The 20,333-nt window shown below is 38.3% G+C and overlaps 1 protein-coding gene and 1 long non-coding RNA gene across 2 annotated transcripts in view; both read left to right on the forward strand.

Moving 5' to 3' along the window:
- cdc42ep4b (CDC42 effector protein (Rho GTPase binding) 4b) overlaps positions 1-12,910 on the forward strand; it is a 45,777-nt gene extending 32,867 nt beyond the window's left edge. The window contains exons 2-3 of the mRNA XM_030121635.1: positions 9,721-11,344; positions 12,412-12,910. Of these exons, the coding sequence (XP_029977495.1) occupies positions 9,916-10,926 (1,011 nt within the window). The 5' untranslated portion in view covers positions 9,721-9,915 and the 3' untranslated portion in view covers positions 10,927-11,344; positions 12,412-12,910. The remainder of the gene's footprint in view (positions 1-9,720; positions 11,345-12,411) is intronic.
- LOC115410158 (uncharacterized) lies at positions 422-20,079 on the forward strand. Its single transcript, XR_003934066.1, has 3 exons — positions 422-432; positions 4,851-4,855; positions 19,656-20,079. It is a non-coding gene; the product is annotated as an uncharacterized LOC115410158 (long non-coding RNA).
- Positions 20,080-20,333: the final 254 nt, after the last annotated feature.

Raw genomic sequence — 20,333 nt, forward strand, 5'->3', positions numbered from 1 at the left:
GTTCTTGATGCACTCCTGAATTTTTCATTTTATCAGAATGTGTTCCATGGAGGGAGGAGTGGCTGACCCTGACCTTGTGACCATGTCCTGTTGTTCAGATGAAAGTCTGTCATTGGAAAATTCAGTGAGAATAACAAGCCTGGCAGGACGGATATAAAGCCTCCTGCTGCAATCAGTTCACTGCTTTTATTCGTGTATTAATCTGGAAAAATAATAAGATGGGTTTGGTAATAATGGGTGCATACTGGGTTTTACTTCAGCAGGTTTTTCTACTGAAGGCCACAGCGGAGTCATGGTCCCTCTACTGTTGCGTAATCGTCTTTTAGCTGACATCCTTCTACACTCGTCTTCTACCTTGTGAATAAGTGATGGACTCTTCTCTTCCTTTTAAAAATTCAGATGCTGTTCGGAATAAAAGCAGAAAATTGCTCTGTATTGCTGTATTCCTGTTGGTTTATCTGGTGGGCGGATGAGCTGCGATTGGTCGATCAACCAAAGCCTCTTTTTGCTTGTGCACGGAGTGGAAGGAGAGAAAGTGACACTGGATAGCCGAGGACAGTATGGCGCCTGTGATCCACGGGATTACAACAGAGCGCCTGGACGCCTCCGGTGGTGGCTGGTGATGTCACTGTGCACGCAGGAGAGTCTGCGGGCGACACGAGATGCTCTTAATCATTCATGGCCCTGTCACCGCTCGTCTCAGTTTGAGCCGGAGTCGTGTAGCTCGCTTACATAAAGGGAGCGGCACAATAGCTCAGGCAATAACTCTCAACTAAAGCAAACGCAGTAAAATACTTATTGCGCTTTTCTGTGTATTTCATGCGCTAAGACAAACATGCTCGGGTATATGTGTGTTTGGACTTGCGTAATGACCCATTTGTCTGCACAGCTCTGTCAGATGAGAGAACTGAGATGGAATTTTGCCCCCAGCTGCACTTTGAGCCGTGTGTTATGGACCGTACGAGTCCAGCTCAAATCCCTGGTCACCACTTGAAGTTGAGCCGTGTATACTTGTGTCTGAAAAGGCGAAACTTTGTCTAGACATTCACTATGTTTACTTATTACCAGTGTTGGGAGTAATGTGTTACAAAAGTAATGCATTACAGTAACAGATTACTTTTTTTTGCTGTAATGTAAGGCATTACTAATCAGTTTTCAGTAATATTTTACTCGGTACATGTTCAGTAGGGCTTGCATTACAACACAGGTGTCAAACATGCGGCCCAGGGGCCAAAACCGGTCCAGAAAAAGTTTCCAATCCGGCCCGCAGGATGAATTGTAAAGTGCAAGTTAGGGCATCGAACTAAAAAATAATATAACCTATAAATAATGACAACACCGACTTTTTCTCTTTGATTTAGTGCAAAAAACATGAAATTATGAAAATATTTACATTAAGAAACTATCCTTTAACAATAAAATGTGAATAACCTGAACAAATGTGAACAACCTGAAATGTCTAAAGAAATTTAAGTGCCATTTTAACAATATTTTGCCTGTTACTAGATGTTTTGTGCCTTTTTAGAGCTGATCTGTAATGGTCAAGGCATACCACTGATTAAAATTGTGCTTTCATTTCTTAACAAATGCAATTTTTCACATACTTTTTCACATATTCACATCCTTTTTGTTTAGACAGTTTGTAAATGTAAATATTGGCATAATTGGTATTTTTTGCACTAAAACAATTTGAAGTTGTCATTATTTATCAGCTATCATGCTATTATTTTACTGGGCCGGCCCACTTCAGATTAAATTAGGCTGAATGTGGCCCCCGGAAGAAAATGAGTTTGACACCTCTGCATTACAACATACTTTTTGCCCTTAAATTTAATTGCTCAAATAAAAAAAAAAACAGCAAGACTGTGAGACCTTAAGGAATCCAAAATGCGTCTGTAAAGTTCTATTTCCTGTTGGTGTTCAGCCAATGGGTGAATACGTGCCCATTACTAACCCTAACCCTGCTTTAAGAAGCATGTTAGCATGATCCCTGTGATCAGCAATGACAAGGTAAGCTAACGTTTCTATGACTAGTTAAAATTCTTTATCAATTGTGGATTTTTCTACCGGCATCCTCGGTCCCACGCCCCCTGTTTGAACATGTAAAATGTTGAAAAAATGCAAGCGTTTCTACTGGGATTCGAACATCATAGACTGAAGTGTTACTTACTGAGCTATCCGTCCACATGTACTTCAGGACGCAAATGTATGCATCCGAAAGGCTCTCCTGTCTCTTGTACTGTCATGTAACGCATTACAATTCTGAGACAGTAACAATGTAAGGCAAGGAATTACTTTTAAATAACAGTAACAAGTAATCTGTAATGTGTTACAGTTTGGAAGTAACTAACACTACTTATTACCTTATTGTAGTGGTTTTGGTTTACTAGTTATTTTTGCATAATCATCATAATTATCTCCATTGGCCTGTGTAAAAATAGTTGGATGAAACTAACGAAGATGTCATATTTCACCACAGTTTCCACATGATTTCAGGTTTGACTCGCACTTTTTTAACTAGAAGCACTTGGAGAGCGCAGACCTCCGCCAAGGCAGATCAGTGCCCCGGATTTGGATGAAAATTTCAGGAAATGTTGACACTGGCACAAGGAACAAATGATTAAATTTTGGTAGTGATCGGGGGTGGGGGTTTGGCGGAGGTCTGCGCTGTCTTTTCTAGAAAAGCACTCGTAGAGCGCAGACCTCTGCCAAGGCCGATCAGTGGGCCCCCCCGTGGGCCCCCCCACCCCCGATCACTACCAAAATTTAATCATTTGTTCCTTGTGCCAGTATCAACATTTCCTGAAATTTTCATCCAAATCCATTGAAAACTTTTTGAGTTATCTTGCACACTCACAGACAGACAAACAAACAGACAAACAAACCAACGCTGACAAAAACATCACCTCTTTGGTGGAGGTAATAATGCAGCATTTCTGCTGGTAAGGTTCTTGCTGCGACACTATACATTTGATACAAAAAAAATCATCACTGTCACATTAGACTTATTATACATACAGTATGTATAATATGTAATAGGCCTACTGTTTTCAATAAGAAGCCGTGTGTACTCTGTGTCATGTCAGTTTTTACCCCCTAAGAATTATGTGCAGGTTCCAAACTGTCGGGCATGTGCAACTGCATTCTTTTCGATGTAAACATCCGGTAGTGAAACCTGCCGTACTGAATTTACCCCATTTATTTATCATATACTATAGTAAATTTCACTTTATTTGGATATTCAAAACTACACAGTTAATGGGGGTGGATAATTCAGGTGTAAAACCAACACGCTACGTTCTGTACCAAATTTACCCACGTAGTGTGCATGTGCAAAAACACCCGAAGTACAAAAATAAGACAAAAAATTTTACGTGACACCGCACCTTTCTGAGGTAATCAGAAGATCAGCACGTGAAGGTATTTTTTTTCCTACACTGAGTAGGTCTGTAGGAAACACTGTAATGTCACGAAGGGTTTAACAACACCAGCTGCCTACCTCTAGGGACCTGTCATTATCAGCAATTTGTTTTGTTTACTTCCATAATAAGCTCTGTTTATCTAAGGTATTTATGTGAAATCTGTGTTTATAATTAATCTCCCCTTAGTCTTGTGGCATGAAATGAACAGAAAAAGACAATTATGTTATAAACCGCAATCGTTTTTCTTGCAATTAACCGTCAACAAAAATGTCATTATTGTGACAGCCCTAGTCCATTTCAGGAATCCAATAATCTGAATGTCAGACCTTTAAAATGTCTTAAAAACAGTTAAAGTTACCATTATAGGTGCATTAAAAATTTCTGGGATGCTCAGGAGTCTGGGATTTAGAGGCAATTTAATTGTAGAAATGTATTATATTATTATATTAGTTGCGTTGTTTTTTTTTTTTTTTTCTTTTCTTAACAATGGCCTGTTTGTATCTACAGAGGGAACAGAATCACACATTGTGTCATCATGTTCTTACTTTAGTTCAGAATGGAGTTTTTTTTAGTTTTTTTTATGACAGCGTGCAGCGTTCAGGTGCATTACCTTATCTACCATATTTGAGTGTGGACTGAAGTTATTTTCCTGTTTACATGTGAAACACTTGGGCATTTGTTTTTACTTGGAATCGTTTCAATGTAGGCTAACACAGAACAAAGGACTAGCCAATAGCAGAAACTTAAATCATAGAACATAACGTGCTGCACACTTTTAATACCCCTTTGGCCAAATATAGCGGTTATGTTGTTGAAAAGTCATGTCGCTGTTTGACCTTGAAAGTAGGTCAAGGTGAATTATTTTCAATTGGCTTCTGCTCCATGCCAAGATGCACCCACAGTACAAATTTAATGCCGAGATATCAATGCATTCTGCAACCATGTCATTGAATGGACTGGACAGACAGACAGATTACAATCCTCCTCTGGACAGAGTTGGCCGAGAGCTAAAAACCAAGTTATGATCAGAAAACAGCAAAGATAAGACATCATCGTTTTGTAATTCAGCCTTTATTTTGCTTTTCTTTTTCTTCTTGGGGTGTTAGCGGTAAAGAAATAATACTTCTACTGTTGGATCTGCTAGTGCACAGGTGTCAAACATGCGGCCCGGGGGCCAGATCTGGCCCGCCGAAGGTTCCATTCCGGCCCACGGGATGAAAGTGCAAAAATTAACCTGAACAGTCCAGGTTGTCCAAATCATTTTAGCTCAAGTTCCACATACAGACCAATTGTGATCTCAAGTAAAAATAACAACACAGTAACCTACAGGGTGGGGAAGCAAAATTTACAATATTTTGAGGCAGGGATTGAAAGACAGTGTATGACCAATTAGTTTATTGAAAGTCATGAGAATTTATTTGCCACAAGAAAATGTACATAATAGAAAATGTTTTTATTCTGTGTGTCCTCCTTCTTTCTCAGTAACTGCCTTCACACGCTTCCTGAAACTTGCGCAAGTGTTCCTCAAATATTCGGGTGACAGCTTCTCCCATTCTTCTTTAATAGTATCTTCCAGACTTTCTGGTAATAGTTTTGCTCATAGTCATTCTCTTCTTTCCATTATAAACAGTCTTTATGGACACTCCAACTATTTTTGAAATCTCCTTTGGTGTGACGAGTGCATTCAGCAAATCACACACTCTTTGACGTTTGCTTTCCTGATTACTCATATGGGCAAAAGTTTCTGAAAAGGTATGGATAATAGTGTTAGGTATGATTATGACATCAATATATGTTTGGTTTCAAAACAATTGACGTTGTGCCTGCTGAGAAAAAACAACTAAATGTTCAGTGTAAATTTTGCTTCCCCACCCTGTACAAACTGTCCTTTAAAACAATGTGAATAATAGAAACAAACTGAAATTTCTTAAGAAAAATAACTGCAATTTTAACAGTTTTATGCTTCAGCTTATCATTTTCACATGTACATTATACCTTACAGATCACAGTGGATCTACAAATACACAAAACATTTAATAACAGACAGAATATTAGTGAAATTGCACTTCTTAAGACATTTTAGGTTCATACTTGTTCAGGTTATTCTTTTTTTTATGAGAAATAATAGTTTGTTTTAGTATAAATACAGTAAAATGACATAAAATGTTTACATTTACAAAGAGAAAATTTTCGAGTTGTCATTATTTATAGGTTATTATAACTGTATTTTACTGGTCTGACCCACTTGAGATTGAATTGGTCTGAATGTGGAACCTGAACTAAAATGATGAATATTTTCAGTGTAATTTTTGAATTTCACAAATTCATCCCACAGGCCGGAATGGATCCTTCGGCGGGCTGGTTTTGGCCCCCGGGCCGCATGTTTGACACCCCTGACTTATATTGATTTCTTATGCACAAAGACATAAATAAGACCTCTAAGCAAATTTTTGCCGAAATGCACAACATGATGAGGATCAGCATTTAGTGTTTGGTTAAGAATGTGAAGTTCTGGAGAAAATCGTTAAATGTAATCCCTGTTCAGTTTTGCTCCGTCGCAATGAAAGTCAGGAAAACCTACAACTAACGCCGGTACTCTACATCACTTGGTATTCACAACAAGAGCGTCACCAAAGTGTGTCGGATTTCCCTTCATATACTTTGTACATTTTTTCCAGCATGGGTGTGAAATAGGTCTTAAAATGCATTCATAATGGTCTTTAAAAAGTCTCAAATGTAACTTGCTCAAACCTGCCGAAACGCAGTTAAAGCACATTTTCAGCCCTGTAAAATCTTCTCCAGTGTGGTATTTTGAAATAAGAGAATGTGCTCTGCATTTCCAAGCAAGTGAAAAAGCAAGGACAGAATATGACAGGACTGCCTGCAGGCTATACTTCATCTTTTGTCATGCTCACAGTAATAGGGTCTTGACGATCCTTTGGGGTGGTGGGGGGGGGGGGTTGCGGGAGTTCAAGACTATTCCCCCATCAAACAACAAGTGGCCCCAAACGACATAAAACGGCTCACTTCCTAGAATGACTGAAGGTGTGAGTCTGCACCTTTTGATATCTGAGCACCCACTGACGCCTTTTATGCAGAGGTTGAATGTCTTCTGGTGACGAGGCACATCAAAAGCATTCCCCTGTAACTCCGCAACTATAGCAATGAGGCGACTGTCTTACCCCCCCACCCCCACCCCCACCACCACCATCACATGTGACCACCGGGAAGGGTTAATCCATTTCAATGATGGTGATCTCTCCATGTAGGGGATAAAAACCTCGCTCTGTCTGTCTCCGGCTTAGAGACAGGAAGCTCGCTTGGTCGCCACTGCTCCGTTCTGATGTTGCCATAGAGAAACACAAAACTATGGGCAGCAGGGGAGGAACATATCAGATGAAGAGCTGTCTTGAGTGGTCAGTCACACATTGAGTAGCCTTTTGTGCTGCACAGACTAATTGGCTACTGCACAAGGAATAAAGTAATAAAGGCTTTCTAATGATAGATCATGCCGTATTAATCTAACTGGTGTGAATCTGCTCCGAGGGCCTTGTTTGGCATTTGTTTGCTCTAAGCTATATAATCTTATAAATTGGCACCGTGTTGAAGCTTTTGTAACAGTAAGCCTTTTTCAGCCTTGTTATGCAGAGGCCGTGAACAATTCTAATGGTTTTTACAATAGAACTTGGAGAGCTAAACACTATTGTTCAGACGTTTACTCTGTTTTTTTTCTTTTGTGTTGCCTGTTTTAGTGAATATGTATATCCCCATTGGCACCACATCTACTGAAGGGATCTTGAATGAAGTCGTTGAATATAATCCACTTTTCCCTGTCATCAGAGAGAGTTCAGGAGAAGGAAAAAGCAGGGTTAGCTTTTATCATCTGTCAACCCCCCCCCCCCGTTCCCTTTAGTGCTACTGTTGCCTTTCCAATTGAATGGGCTCTTGTCAGAGATGCAAATGTTTTCATGGGTGACGTACGTTGCTTTGGAATATTGTTGAGTGAAGCTCCATTCATAGCAGGGAGGGGACGCATGAAGGCCCAGAGCGTAGGCATCAGCTCCGGGTTGAAAACACTGGAGAATGATGGGATCGCTGTCTGGCTGAAACAATCCAACTCCTTGTTAATGTCAGTAACACGTGGAGCTAGTGGACTGCATCTAGCACACTAGTGGGTGTTTAAACTGCTTCTCCATTCACTATCAGATCATGTTTCATTGCATCATCGGTGACTTGAGGACATTTTTGCCCCGTTTCCACTACGTGGTATCGGCTCGACTCAGCTTGGCTCGGCCTTTTTTGCGTTTCCATTACGAAAAAGGACCTGGAATCTGGTACCCGGTACTACTTTTTTTGGTATCACCTCCGGCAAGGTTCCAGGACTGGGGACCAGATACTAAAACGTGACATGTAAACACTGCAGACCACTGATTGGTCAGGCAGTTTTCTCTGTGACCCGCTCTGCTGCCATGTCACCGTTTCCACAAATGATCCCTGTGCAAAAACTAGGATCAGAATTATTTATTGTGTAGTTTATCATCATACTAACGAGTAAATAACAATATAGAAGTGTTATTTCTTTATAAAAATGCTTATTATTAGAAAACTGTTGATTTAGAAAGTGACGTGTGACATTCTTAATGTATGTATTGGCGTAACATAAGCAGGATGGATCAGCACAATACTCCAAATTGCAACTTGTAAAAATAAAACGTGATATGTAGCATAGAATCTTGTAAGAAAAAGTGGGGAATCTAAAAGAATAGAATATTTGTTTTTCAGGTAAATTCAGTTCAAATATAACTTGGCCATTTGTGACATGAAAATATAGCATTAACTGTGATGAAATTAGACACTTTTGACCTGAAAACATAGTTCATATGACCATCAACATGTTGCAACAGAACTGAAATCCTGTAAATTTGCAATTTGGAGATTCACTTATATTGATTTCTTATGCACAAAGACATAAATAAGACCTCTAAGCAAATTTTAGCCGAGCAATATTGTCAGCATGTTGATACGATGCACTTTTTAGAATCTAAGGAACACTCTCCCAACATATGCAGAAAAAGTAAAAAGTGAAAGCACCGAGAGAGCCGACAGTAGTACAAGTGACTTCATCTATTCTTCCAGTCCTAGTGTGTGTATGTGGGGCCTGCAGTCATTCATGATCAGTTCAGATAATTAGGTTCATTAGACGCGACGTAAGTCTATATTCTCTGTGTCTGACTATTGTATTCCAGTCTGCTTCACTCAAAAAATCCCAAAGATCGCTATCGGAGGTTTGGGATCAATACGACACGTTAAATCAAGAGCACTCGACTTTGTTCGCAGTTTAACAGCCTCTAATCTATTACTGAATTGATGAGACAAATGCACTGGGGGTTTACCCATCGATGTGCGTTGAGTGAAATACAGATAAAATGAGACTGTGATAGACAGAGCAAAATATTCCGTCGGAGGTGTTGAAGTGTTGCCTTCGAGCCTGAAAAAGACAAAGGCGCAAATCAGAAGACAAATACGAAGAGCTGGCTGTGGAAACATTTTATCTCCCGCTGATAGTACGGTTTAGAACAGAATGCAGCAGATCTGGACTTTGTGAGTAAGTCGATCCAAGCTGAAGAAATGCTGCCCTACTTCATTTTTTTTCCCCCCTTCTTCATTCTTTTTTTTTTTTTAAATTCCTGCCAGAGTGAACTGTTTGGGCTCCCAGTATCCTGTGTCTTGCTGGTTATGTAACAGTCAGGGGCCTGAATGGGAACTGAAGCACAGCAGTGATAGCAGACACTGCAACCACTTGAAAAAGTGAAACACGACAGAGGCCTTTAAAAGGTTTTAGAAAAAGCTCAAAAATGAAGCATTGTAAGAAAGTAAGTATTGTGCGGAAACATTTGAATTGGAGCGTACTTCACTGAGGCAAACTTTACTGTGGCTATTAGTACTGGTTAGAAATTGAAAGTGTTGTGAACTTTAGCCCAAAGAGCTTTTCTACACCATTACATAACACCATTACAGACTTCTGAATAAAAAAAAAGAAAGTTTAGTTTAGAGCCGCTCAAGTGAAACTTCATTTTTAATGCTGCAAAAGAAGTTTCCATAGCTGATTCAGATCACTTCAGAGCGACGTGAAAGTTATGAAGAATGAACAGCGTCAATCTGAGGTGGCGTTAGCATTTCATCAGAATAAAATGCTGTGTTATGTAATTAGTTTCAAGTTTCCTGGAAAGGAACATAGCTGCTTTTGGTTTGCATAGTTACCGCCGTGGCTCTAATAGTCTTTTCTTTTCCTCCACAGGTTCCGCAAGATGAAACCTGAACTCAACTTCAAGGATCACCATGGCTGCCCGCATTAAACTCCTGGAATTGTACTTGCTTTGACGACACCTCCGACAAATCCAAGAGAACTTTGAAAACAATCTCCCTGAACTCTTCACAGCACCGAGTTATATTTTTCTGTGGATTTTTATTTTGTATCTAACAGACTGCCATCATGCCCATCCTCAAGCAGCTGGTTTCCAACTCCAACCAGTCAAAGCGGCGGTCTCGTGCCGACTTGACTGCAGAGATGATTAGCGCTCCCTTGGGAGACTTCCGCCACACAATGCACGTCGGCCGGGGAGGGGACGCCTTCGGGGACACTTCTTTTCTCAGCACCCGATCGGGGGAACCACCCCGGGAGCCGGACACGAAGCAAGGCTCCCCGGGCCCCAAACCAGGGCTGCTGTCCCGCACCTTCAGGAGCAGTAAGCGCTCTCAGTCTGTAAACCGAGCGGACAAATATGAATACAACGTGACGGCGCCGTCTGGAGGCTCATCTACTTATGTGAAAAATGCGATATCCTTGCCTTACCTTAACGATGACGACGCTAGCAGAGGCAGGCAGCTGCCGAAGAGCGTTTCATCGAGTCCAATGAAGACGCTGACGGAGATCGACACCAAACCGGTGAACGGAGCCGCAGCGATGGCGACTCTCGACTCAGAGTTTGAGGAGCGTAATTTTGGCGAGCTTACAGATCTGCCTCCATCCATGCCCAAAGGAGGCGGGATGAAACACGCCGAGTCCATGATGTCTTTCCACATCGACCTGGGGCCCTCGATGCTCGGAGACATCTTGAGCGTGATGGAGAAGCGAGGCTGGGAGGACGACGACCTGGGCTACGAGGAAGGCAAGGGCAGCGAAGGCCGCGCGTCGCCAACTTTTATTCCTCACATAGATGATGACGACGCCGAAGAGCGAGCTCCTGCCAGGCCCCCCCGCAGTATGCACCAACAGAAGGCGGCGCTGGTCGACCCGTACACGCCGGAGCTCCACGCCAGGAACAACCACCACAACCTGGACAGCTGCTCTGTGTCCAGCTCCGGCTCCGCCAACGAGGAGAAAGCTCAGTACCATCTGCACGATGGCGACACAGACAGCGCTAAGTACAGTTCGCCACGCGGGGAGGAGGACAGGGATTTCACCTTCATGGATGAAGATGACGATGATGAGATTCGAGTGTAGGCTAATCTGGTGTCGCTGCCATGAACAGTCTGGATGGACACAAATGAGATGTGTTGGGAGACAAGCTGGGAAAGATGAAAAATGGGCCAAATCGGCTTTAAGCTTGGATTAGATCAGTCCTACCTACAACTTTGGGTGGACCGGAATGTTTTTTTTTTTTAATTCAGGGCCAATAACAATTATTAAGAATCAAGGAGACACATTATCAATACATTTGCAGTAAACATGGAAATTTAGAATAACACAAACACTAACATAAAACTCCATTGAAATGCCTTCAAGGAGATGTTTATTGAACTTTTCAACATGAACATCAAACAAAGAGTGATGGAAGCTCCCAGCAGCATTTATTATAAAGTTAACGGAAAAGTTAACTTAAACAAAAACCTAGAATTAGACTGAAATGTGAATCTCGTTAGTAGTCTTGTGTCAAACATGCGGCCCGGGGGCCAAAACCGGCCCGCCAAAGGTTCCAATCCGGTCCTTGGGATGACTTTGCGAAGTGCAGACGAAATTAACAGTCAAGGGTGTTGAACTCAAAAATAATAGCATAATAACCTAGAAATAATGACTCCAAATGTCCTTTTTGGTGTAATGTGAAAAAAATAATATGACGTTATGCCTGTAAATAATGAAAACTTCAATTTCTTCTCTTTGATTTACTGCGACGAAGATTAAATTCCAATATCCTTTAATAATAAAACGTCAATAACCTGAAGAAATATGAACAACCTGAAACGTCTAAAGAAAAATATGTGTAATTTTAACAATATTCTGCCTGTTTTGTGTCTTGGTAGATCTGATCTGTAATGCACATGTAGAAATCATAAGTTGAGGCTTAATATTGATCAAATTTTTCTTATTATTCCTTATTTTTCTTCAGAAATTTCATTTTTTTCAGGTTATTTACGTCTTTTTTTGTTTGGATAGTTTGTAAAATGTACATGATTTCATAAGTTAATGTTACTTTTTGCATATAAAAAATTTGGAGTTGTCATTATTTTTAAGATATAATGCTCCTTAATGACAACTTCAATTTGTTCTCTTTGATTTACTGCAACGAAGATTAAACTCCGATATCCTTTAATAATAAAACGTCAATAACCTGAAGAAATATGAACAACCAGAAACGTCTAAAGAAAAATATGTGGAATTTTAACAATATTCTGCCTGTTTCGTGTCTTGGTAGATCTGATCTGTAATGCACATGTAGAAATCATAAGTTGAGGCATAATATTGATCAAATTTTTCTTATTATTTCTTCTTATTTTTCATCAGAAATTTCAGTTTTTTCAGGTTATTTACATCTTTTTTGTTTGGATAGTTTGTTAATGTTATTTTTTATTTTTTGCATATAAAAAATTTGGACTTGTCATTATTTCTAAGATATTATGCTATTATTTTATTGGTCCGGTTCACTGGAGGTCAAATTGGGCTGAATGTGGCCCCTGAAAAAAATGAGTTTTGACACCGCTGGTCTAGCAGGAGCAGATCGAGGAGCAGAAAGCCGAGTGACTCAGCCACTTAGTGAAGATACAGACAGAAGGAGGAGGCAGCTTCAGAGGGTAGAGAAGGATTTGACTTGGGGGAGAGAAAAAAGAAGTTATTATCGAATATTGGATGATATAAAAAAAAACAAAAAAACATTGGGAACAGATAATCGCAAAAATGCTGAATATCAGATCTGATAATCGGCGGGGCTGATAATCAGTTAAAAGTTTTTAGACTGACTGACCCCCTTTACTCAAAACACAGCCCCAGTTTTTACACTACACACTCCTTCAAGCTCATAAACACCATCTATCACATTCAACTTAAAGGAAGTGACAATAAGGTCATGAGAAGTGTACCACAGCTGTCAATCACATGAATTCCACATGGAACGCACCATGCACGAGGCTCCAAAAACAAGTCATGTGAGGTCAGCGATAGTCTACTACAGACTGTGAGGAAGGAACAGAGAAAAAAAAACAAAAAAAAAAAACAGAAGTGAAACTGAGATTTGTAATCGGAGCGTGGAGTGATTCTATTTTTCTATCCATATATTTTCTGTACATTATCTGGAGGTTGGTTCAGAGACGCCTGGTGGTTGAAGAAAGGTTTTGTTCATTCATTCATTCATTGACCTAAAACTTTGTCTTATTTATTTGTTAATTTTCATAGGGGACAGATACTGAAATGCACTGCTAGGTCTTAAAAGATTTGACTTTATTTTTTTTTTTACTTAATTTCTGACAAAGTGGTACTACACAATGAGTCCTTGGGTAAACTGACATGGTCCCGTGGTCAGTGTATGTTTTGGTAATTGGTGTTTTTTTCAGAAACAAAAGAAAAACTAGTGGTTAATTGATTTTTGTTTTAAATAGAAAAATTAAAATTGGATTTCAAATGTCAAAACAGATAAACCAAATTTTAAAAAATGGGTTGATTTTTGTTTTCTCTTTCTAATAACAAAAAAGAAAGTTACTGCTTGACAGAAATGGAAAAACAAACCAAAAATGCCTTTTTTTTTTTTTCATTTTTCTGCAACCGATGTTGTCATTTTTAAGGAAAAAGTGCTAATGCCTTGGTCACGAAGATTCTTACGAACGATGGGTTTGTACGAATCTTCCAGTTGGTGCGAAATCTGGACAACGTAGACATGCTCCCTCCATGAATGTCTACGAACTCCAAACCCATTGTTCGTAAGAATCTTTGTGACCTAGGTATTAGCGCTCTTTTCTTGAAAATCAATATAAATTTATTTGCCATTTGCAGAAAAATTGCGTTGGAAAAGGAGTTGCAGCAGCTCAGCATAAAAATACATAAAAGACAGTAAAAGGTAAAAAAAACTATGAAAAATTATATAAATAAGAGGAATAAAAAGACAGTCTCAGAAAATGAAAATGAAAAACAAAAACAGCTGTTTTTGGTCTGTTTTTCCATTTCTGTCATATTATAGTAACTTTCTTTTTTGTTATTAGAAAGAGAAAACAAAAATCGACCCGTTTTTTAAATTTGGTTTATCGGTTTTGACACTGAAAAAGAAAAACGCCTTGAAATTCAATTTTAATTCTTCTGTTTTGTTTTATTTTGTTTTTTTACTTAATTTTTTATTTGGTTTTGCTCATACAAATATACAACACATTTTACAAACATTTACATCCCCGTATGGCACACATGAAAATAAAAGTATATCTGCAGTACATATTGATTACAATTAATCACAAATAAAACATGAAAAAAAAAAAAAAAAACACGTGTACAACCACTTCTGGATGCTTATTGCATTAAAAGCTTAATCATAGGACTCAATCAATCAAATTTTGTTTATATAGCGCCCAGAGGTGGGTAGTAACGCACTATATTTACTCCATTACATTTACTTAAGTAACTTTTTACATAAATTGTACTTTTAAGAGTACTTTTAATATGACATACTTTTTACTTTTACTCAAGTATATTTATGAAGAAGGAACGCTACTTCTACTCCATTACAATGGTGCACATTCTACTTTTTACTCTTATTTTTGGTCATTTGTTAATGGACGAACCATTTGTTTTGTTTTGTTAGAAAGATTTCCGCCAAAAACTCACATGAGTTAAAGAAATTCGACAGAAGGGGAAGACATGTTAAGATAAAGATATCTAGGCTAATTCGTAAAAGTAAATAGAAAAACATGCACAGTATCTGCCTCCATAAGAACAGAGTAGAAATATTAAAGTGATGGAACCAACAATGATTATTGTGAGAAATATTTGTAACTAGCTGTAATGTTCCCATAGATACTCTATATATTTTACTGTAGCATCTCATTCATTAATTGTTGAATTTAAAAGAACAATAAATAGGATGTTACTCAGGAAGTACTCAACACTTGAGTAATTTTTCCATTAAGTACTTTTTTTACTTTTACTTGAGTAATTATTTGGATGACTACTTTTTACTTGTACTTGAGTAATATGTTTCTAAAGTAACAGTACTTTTACTTGAGTCTAATTTTTGGCTACTCTGATAGCGCCAAATCATAACAAAAGTTATCTCATGACACTTTACATATCGAGTTGGTCGAAACTCTTTGTAAACAGCTCTCCCTGAAGTCTACGTACATACACTGAACAAAAATATAAACGCACCACTTTTGTTTTTGCTCCCATTTTTCATGAGCTGAACTCAAAGATCTAAAACTTTGTCTGTGTACACACAAGGTTTATTTCTCTCAAATATTGTTCACAAATCTGTTTAAATTTGTGTTAGTGAACACTTCTTCTTTGCTGAGATAATCCATCCACCTCACAGGTGTGGCATATCAAGATGCTGATTAGACAGCATGATTTTTGCACAGGTGTGCCTTAGGCTGGCCACAATAAAAGGCCACTCCAAAATGTGCAGTTTTATCACACAGCACAATACCACAGATGTCACAAGTTTTGAGGGAATATGAAATTGGCATGCTGACTTCAGGAATCTCCACCAGAGCTTTTGCCTGTGAATTGAAAGTTCATTTCTCTACCATAAGCCATCTCCAAAGCTGTTTCAGAGAATTCAGGAAGAAGACTGTGCGAGGAAAATGGTGGTCACACCAAATACTGACTGGTTTTCTGACCCCCCTGGACCACCCAATACAGTAAAAGTGCACATTTTAGAGTGGCCTTTTATTGTGGCCAGCCTAAGTCACACCTGTGCAATAATCCTGCTGTCTAATCAGCATCTTGATATGCCACACCTGTGAGGTGGATGGATTATCTCAGCAAAGGACAAAGGAGAAGTGCTCACTAACACAGATTTAGACAAATGTATGAACAATATTTGAGAGAAATAGGCCTTTTGTGTACATAGAAAAAGTTTTAGATCTTTGAGTTCAGCTCATGAAAAATGGGAGCAAAAACAAAAGTGGTGCGTTTATATTTTTGTTCGGTGTATGTAATTTGCTCCATCTGATAGATTTCCCTCACTTTCTCAATCCAAATGTTATATGTAGAAGGTTCAGGGTTTCAACCACTTAATAGTGATGCATTTAACGGCTGCCGTTAGTAAAATTCACAAGAGGTATTTTCGGTTATTTCCCTCTTAACTTTCCAGAATTCCACCTAAAATAGCTAACTTTAAATTCTTCTATTTTGAAACGAAAATCAATTAACCACTTGTTCTTCTTTTGTTTTTGAAAAGAAAATCAGATTCCCAAAAGACACACTGACCTTCCTTCACTCCTGTTAACACCGTCATGGTATGGCTGTATTAGGTGACAGTACGTTTTCTAAAAAATCACTTGCTGTTGCGTTTTAATTAGAAAAATGTGAATTGTCAAAAAAAACAAAAACAAAACAAAGGCCTTTTTTTTTTTTTTTGTTCCTGTGTGTTCTCTATGTTCTGTACAAATACTTAAAAAACTGACAAAAGTGGAAGTTCTGATTGTGGGGACATGATTATTTCTTTTCATTCCGCATCAGCGTCGATAGGTGGGTAGGATTAGCAGGTCAGCAGAGAGACATAAGAAACGTCTGAAAGGGATTTGCTGTTGTCGTATCGAGAATAATAATTATACCTGTGGATAATATTTCCGACACGTGTCCGCGCTCGTCTCTAGGGCAGAGGAAAAGGATGTTCGGGGGCGTTTATGGGCGAGCATCAAAGTGAAAGTGGGAGATATTTCCTGAAACTGGCCCCCACTGGTGATAATACGTACCTGTGTTCCTCCTTTGACACAAGCCAAATCACACTGTAGGAACGGATGATTAAATCGACCAATCATCCGGCCTTTCCCAGTCTACTCATTAAAACGTGCTGGATTATTGGCCCTTAACAAGCTGGAACTGATCCAGAAACAGCAGGGTCAAGAACAGACAGGTGTGCTGTTTGTCTTCTGCTTTTTTTTTTTTTTTTCTTGTTTTCTTTTTCCTCGCGTTGAGCATTTATGATTCATCGCTCTCCGCCAGGTTGATTCCAGTCGTTAATTAAAAGGTGTACGGTTTACATAACATTCTGAAATTATGATTAATGCCTGGCCGTTTTTTATTTTTAGCGTGAGGAGGGGAGGGAAACAAATAACTGTAATGTGTGAAAAAAAAAAAAAAGGGGAACGTTGAATTTCCTTGTCGTGGCGTGGAGTGTCAAACATTGCTAGAAACATCCCAGGATGCTGTGCAATTCTGCCTGCGTTGATTTGCGATGTTTACATGAAGAGGTTGTAAGAAAATCAGTTTAATAAGTGACATGGGAGAAATAGCCAAGTGTGTTTTTAAGCATATTCCTGGGTAATGTTAGCAGGATATCGGATTTTGTTTATTTTTTTACTTATGTATAGGTATGCAGTATCATTTGAGTCAGGAATCTTTGATATTTTGATGTAAATGGGCCAAATTAAGATGTTTTTTTTTTCTTATATTCTTTTGATTATTTGTGAAAAGATTGTTTGGAAACCTGCGGTCCATGTAAAAAAAAAAACAAAAAAAAAAACAACAAAAACACTCCTTATCTGCAGCTGTTTTTATCATTTAATACAGGGGTGTCAAACATAAGGCCCGCGGGTCAAAACTAGCCCGTCGTATGGTCCGATACGGCCCACAAAAAGTGCAAAAATTAATCGCATTTAGGAGCCACATACAATATCAAGTAAAATAATAACATAATCATCTCCAAATTTTCGACTTGGTCTAATGTGGAAAAAAGTAAAATTACATTATGAAATTATTTACATTTACAAATCCTGTCACAAAAAAATGGGACTAACCTGAACAAATACGGAAAACCTGAAATTTCTTACGAAAAATAAGTGTAATTTAAACAATATAATGCCTGTTACAAATGTTTTCTGCATTTGTAGATCAACTGATCTGTAAAGTACGTTAATATTAAGCTGCGACATAATATCAGCGAAATCGCACTTTTTTTTTTTTTTTTTAAAGATATTTCAGGGTGTACATGGTTGTTCAGATTATTGATATTTTCATAAAGTAGTTTAACTTTCACACCAAAACAAAGACAAAAATTTGGATTATTTAGAAATGTGGAGTTTTCATTGGAGTGTCGGAATGTTCTCCTGCGTTTTCGCTTCGCTTCGACCCTTAACTTGCTGAAACGTTAGCAAATGAGACTGAGGAAAAGCAGTCTGATGTCTAATGTGAAAAAAGTCGAATTACATTATGAAATAATTTACATTTACAAATCCTGTCACAATAAAATGGGAGTAACGTGAGGAAATATGAAAAACCTGGAATTTCTTACGAAAAATAAGTGTAATTTAAACAATATAATGCCTGTTACAAATGTTTTCTGCATTTGTAGATCCACTGATCTGTAAATTGCGCTAATATTAAGCTGCGACATAATATTAGCGAAATAGCACTTTAAAAAAAAAAGATATTTCGGGGTTGACATTTTCATAAAGTAATTTAATTTTCACACCGAAACAAAGACAAAAATTTGTATTATTTAAAAATGTGGAGTTTTTTTTTAACTTTTTTGTGGGCTCGTTCATATTCCACCTTAAATGCGACTTCTATCAGTTTTGAGTATGAACTGAAGTGACCCGCATGCGCTAAAGAGTTCCTGACGTAATGCGTAACCACACAGGCACACACTGTGTTTTCGGAAGTAAATAGGTTTTTTCCGCCGCTCCTCCTCCTGGGACGCAGAATTGTGACGTTTGTCGCATTTCAAAGATGTAGAGGTCAGATAAATGCGACCTGGCTGTTCAGACTGAAGTCGCATTGCAAAATATCAGATACGTGACGCATTTAGGACCACATGTGAAAGTGGCATGGGTTGGATTTGAAAACATCGGATTTGTGATGTTCAAACTGTCTTTAACAGATCGGATACATGGGCAAAAAAAATCGGATTTGGGCCACATTTGCCTGAAGTCTGAACGTAGCCATAATATTAGCGAAATCGCTCTTATTTTTTAAGAAGATATTTCAGAGTGTATTTCAGGTCATTGACATTTTCATAAAGTAACTTTCACACCCAAACAAAGACAGTTTGAACATCACGAATCCGATGTTTTTAAATCCGACACAGGCCACTTTCATATGTGGTCCTAAATCCGATACGTGTCTGATACGTTGCAGTGCGACTTCAGTCTGAACGGCCAGGTCACAGTTATCGGACCTTTACGTCATTGAAATGCGACAAATGTCACAATTCTGCGTCCCAGGAGGAGAAGCGGCGGAAAAAACCTATTTACTTCCGAAAACAGTGCGTACCTCTTTTGCACACACGAGCACACAAAAAAGTAAAAAAAACTCCACATTTCCAAATTTTTCTCTTTAACAGATCGGGCAAAAAAATCAGTTTTGGGCCACATTTGCCTACAAAATCGCTATAAAATCGGCAAAATCGCACTTATTTTTTAAAAAGTACACGGTTGTTCAGGTTATTGACATTTTCATTAAGTAATTTAACTTTCACATGAAAACAAAGAAAAATGTGGATTATTTTTCGGTTTTTATTATTATTATTATTATTATTTGCCTGGTCCGGCCCACTTGACACCCCTGATTGAATGTAATATAATTTGTGCCATCTGTGAATACAGTAAACAATCTTTGTAATAGTAGCGTGAGAAGCAGAAGAATGTTAGCTTTAACACTAAATCACATATTTGTGGCCAAATTATATTTACAAGCAGTTTTTTTTGTTTGTTTTGTTTGTTTGTTTTAAAGCCCCCTGATCGATTTTGCTAACAAGACTGGAGGAGTTAGAATGTGTAAAAGGTAAATATAGAGGGTTCTAAATCATGGAATAAAAGACTTTATTGTGATTGTCGTAACTTTCTGGCACTTTGTGTTTCTCTGTGGGAAAACTCCAGTCGGCCAGAATAAAATACATCAAAGAATTTTCAGGCCTGGGTCTGCTGAACAGTTTTCTGTGCCCTGATGGTTGTTTGGTGAGTAACAAAAAAAAAAAAAGAAAAAAAGAAAAAAAGATAAGGACTGTGAGAAGAGGAAGACGAAAAACAAAAACAAAACCCAACTGGCTCAAAGTTCAGCTGTAGAATGTTTTCTTTTTTTTCTATAAGGCTGTAGTGTTCTTTCTGCCAAGTATGTACGGTTTCCTTTTCCTTTTCTTTCCTCTGGTTTTACAGTATATTAATATATTCACCTCCCTCACTTTCCTTTCTTTTGAAATAACAGCTATATTTTTCAATAAAAGACAAAGCTGGTAATCTTTAACTTCGCCTCAGCTGTTTTTATTTTTGTTTTTTTCTGTCACCTCGATGCCGCTTCATTTTTTGCAAGTTTTATATTCGTTAAGGTTCTCCAAAAAAAGTAGAACATGAACAAAAATTTAGACTGTCAGTTTGTAACCCACACCCTCCTGAACTGGATTTTTCTACTCGCACAATAGTCGAAAGAAAAACTAAATCCTTCTTTCGTAGATTCTAAATTATGTCTTGTTAACTCATTACAACTCTCCAGACTGGTGT

This window comes from Sphaeramia orbicularis, chromosome 19, assembly GCF_902148855.1.
Source record: "Sphaeramia orbicularis chromosome 19, fSphaOr1.1, whole genome shotgun sequence".
NCBI classification, from domain to species: Eukaryota; Metazoa; Chordata; class Actinopteri; order Kurtiformes; family Apogonidae; genus Sphaeramia; species Sphaeramia orbicularis.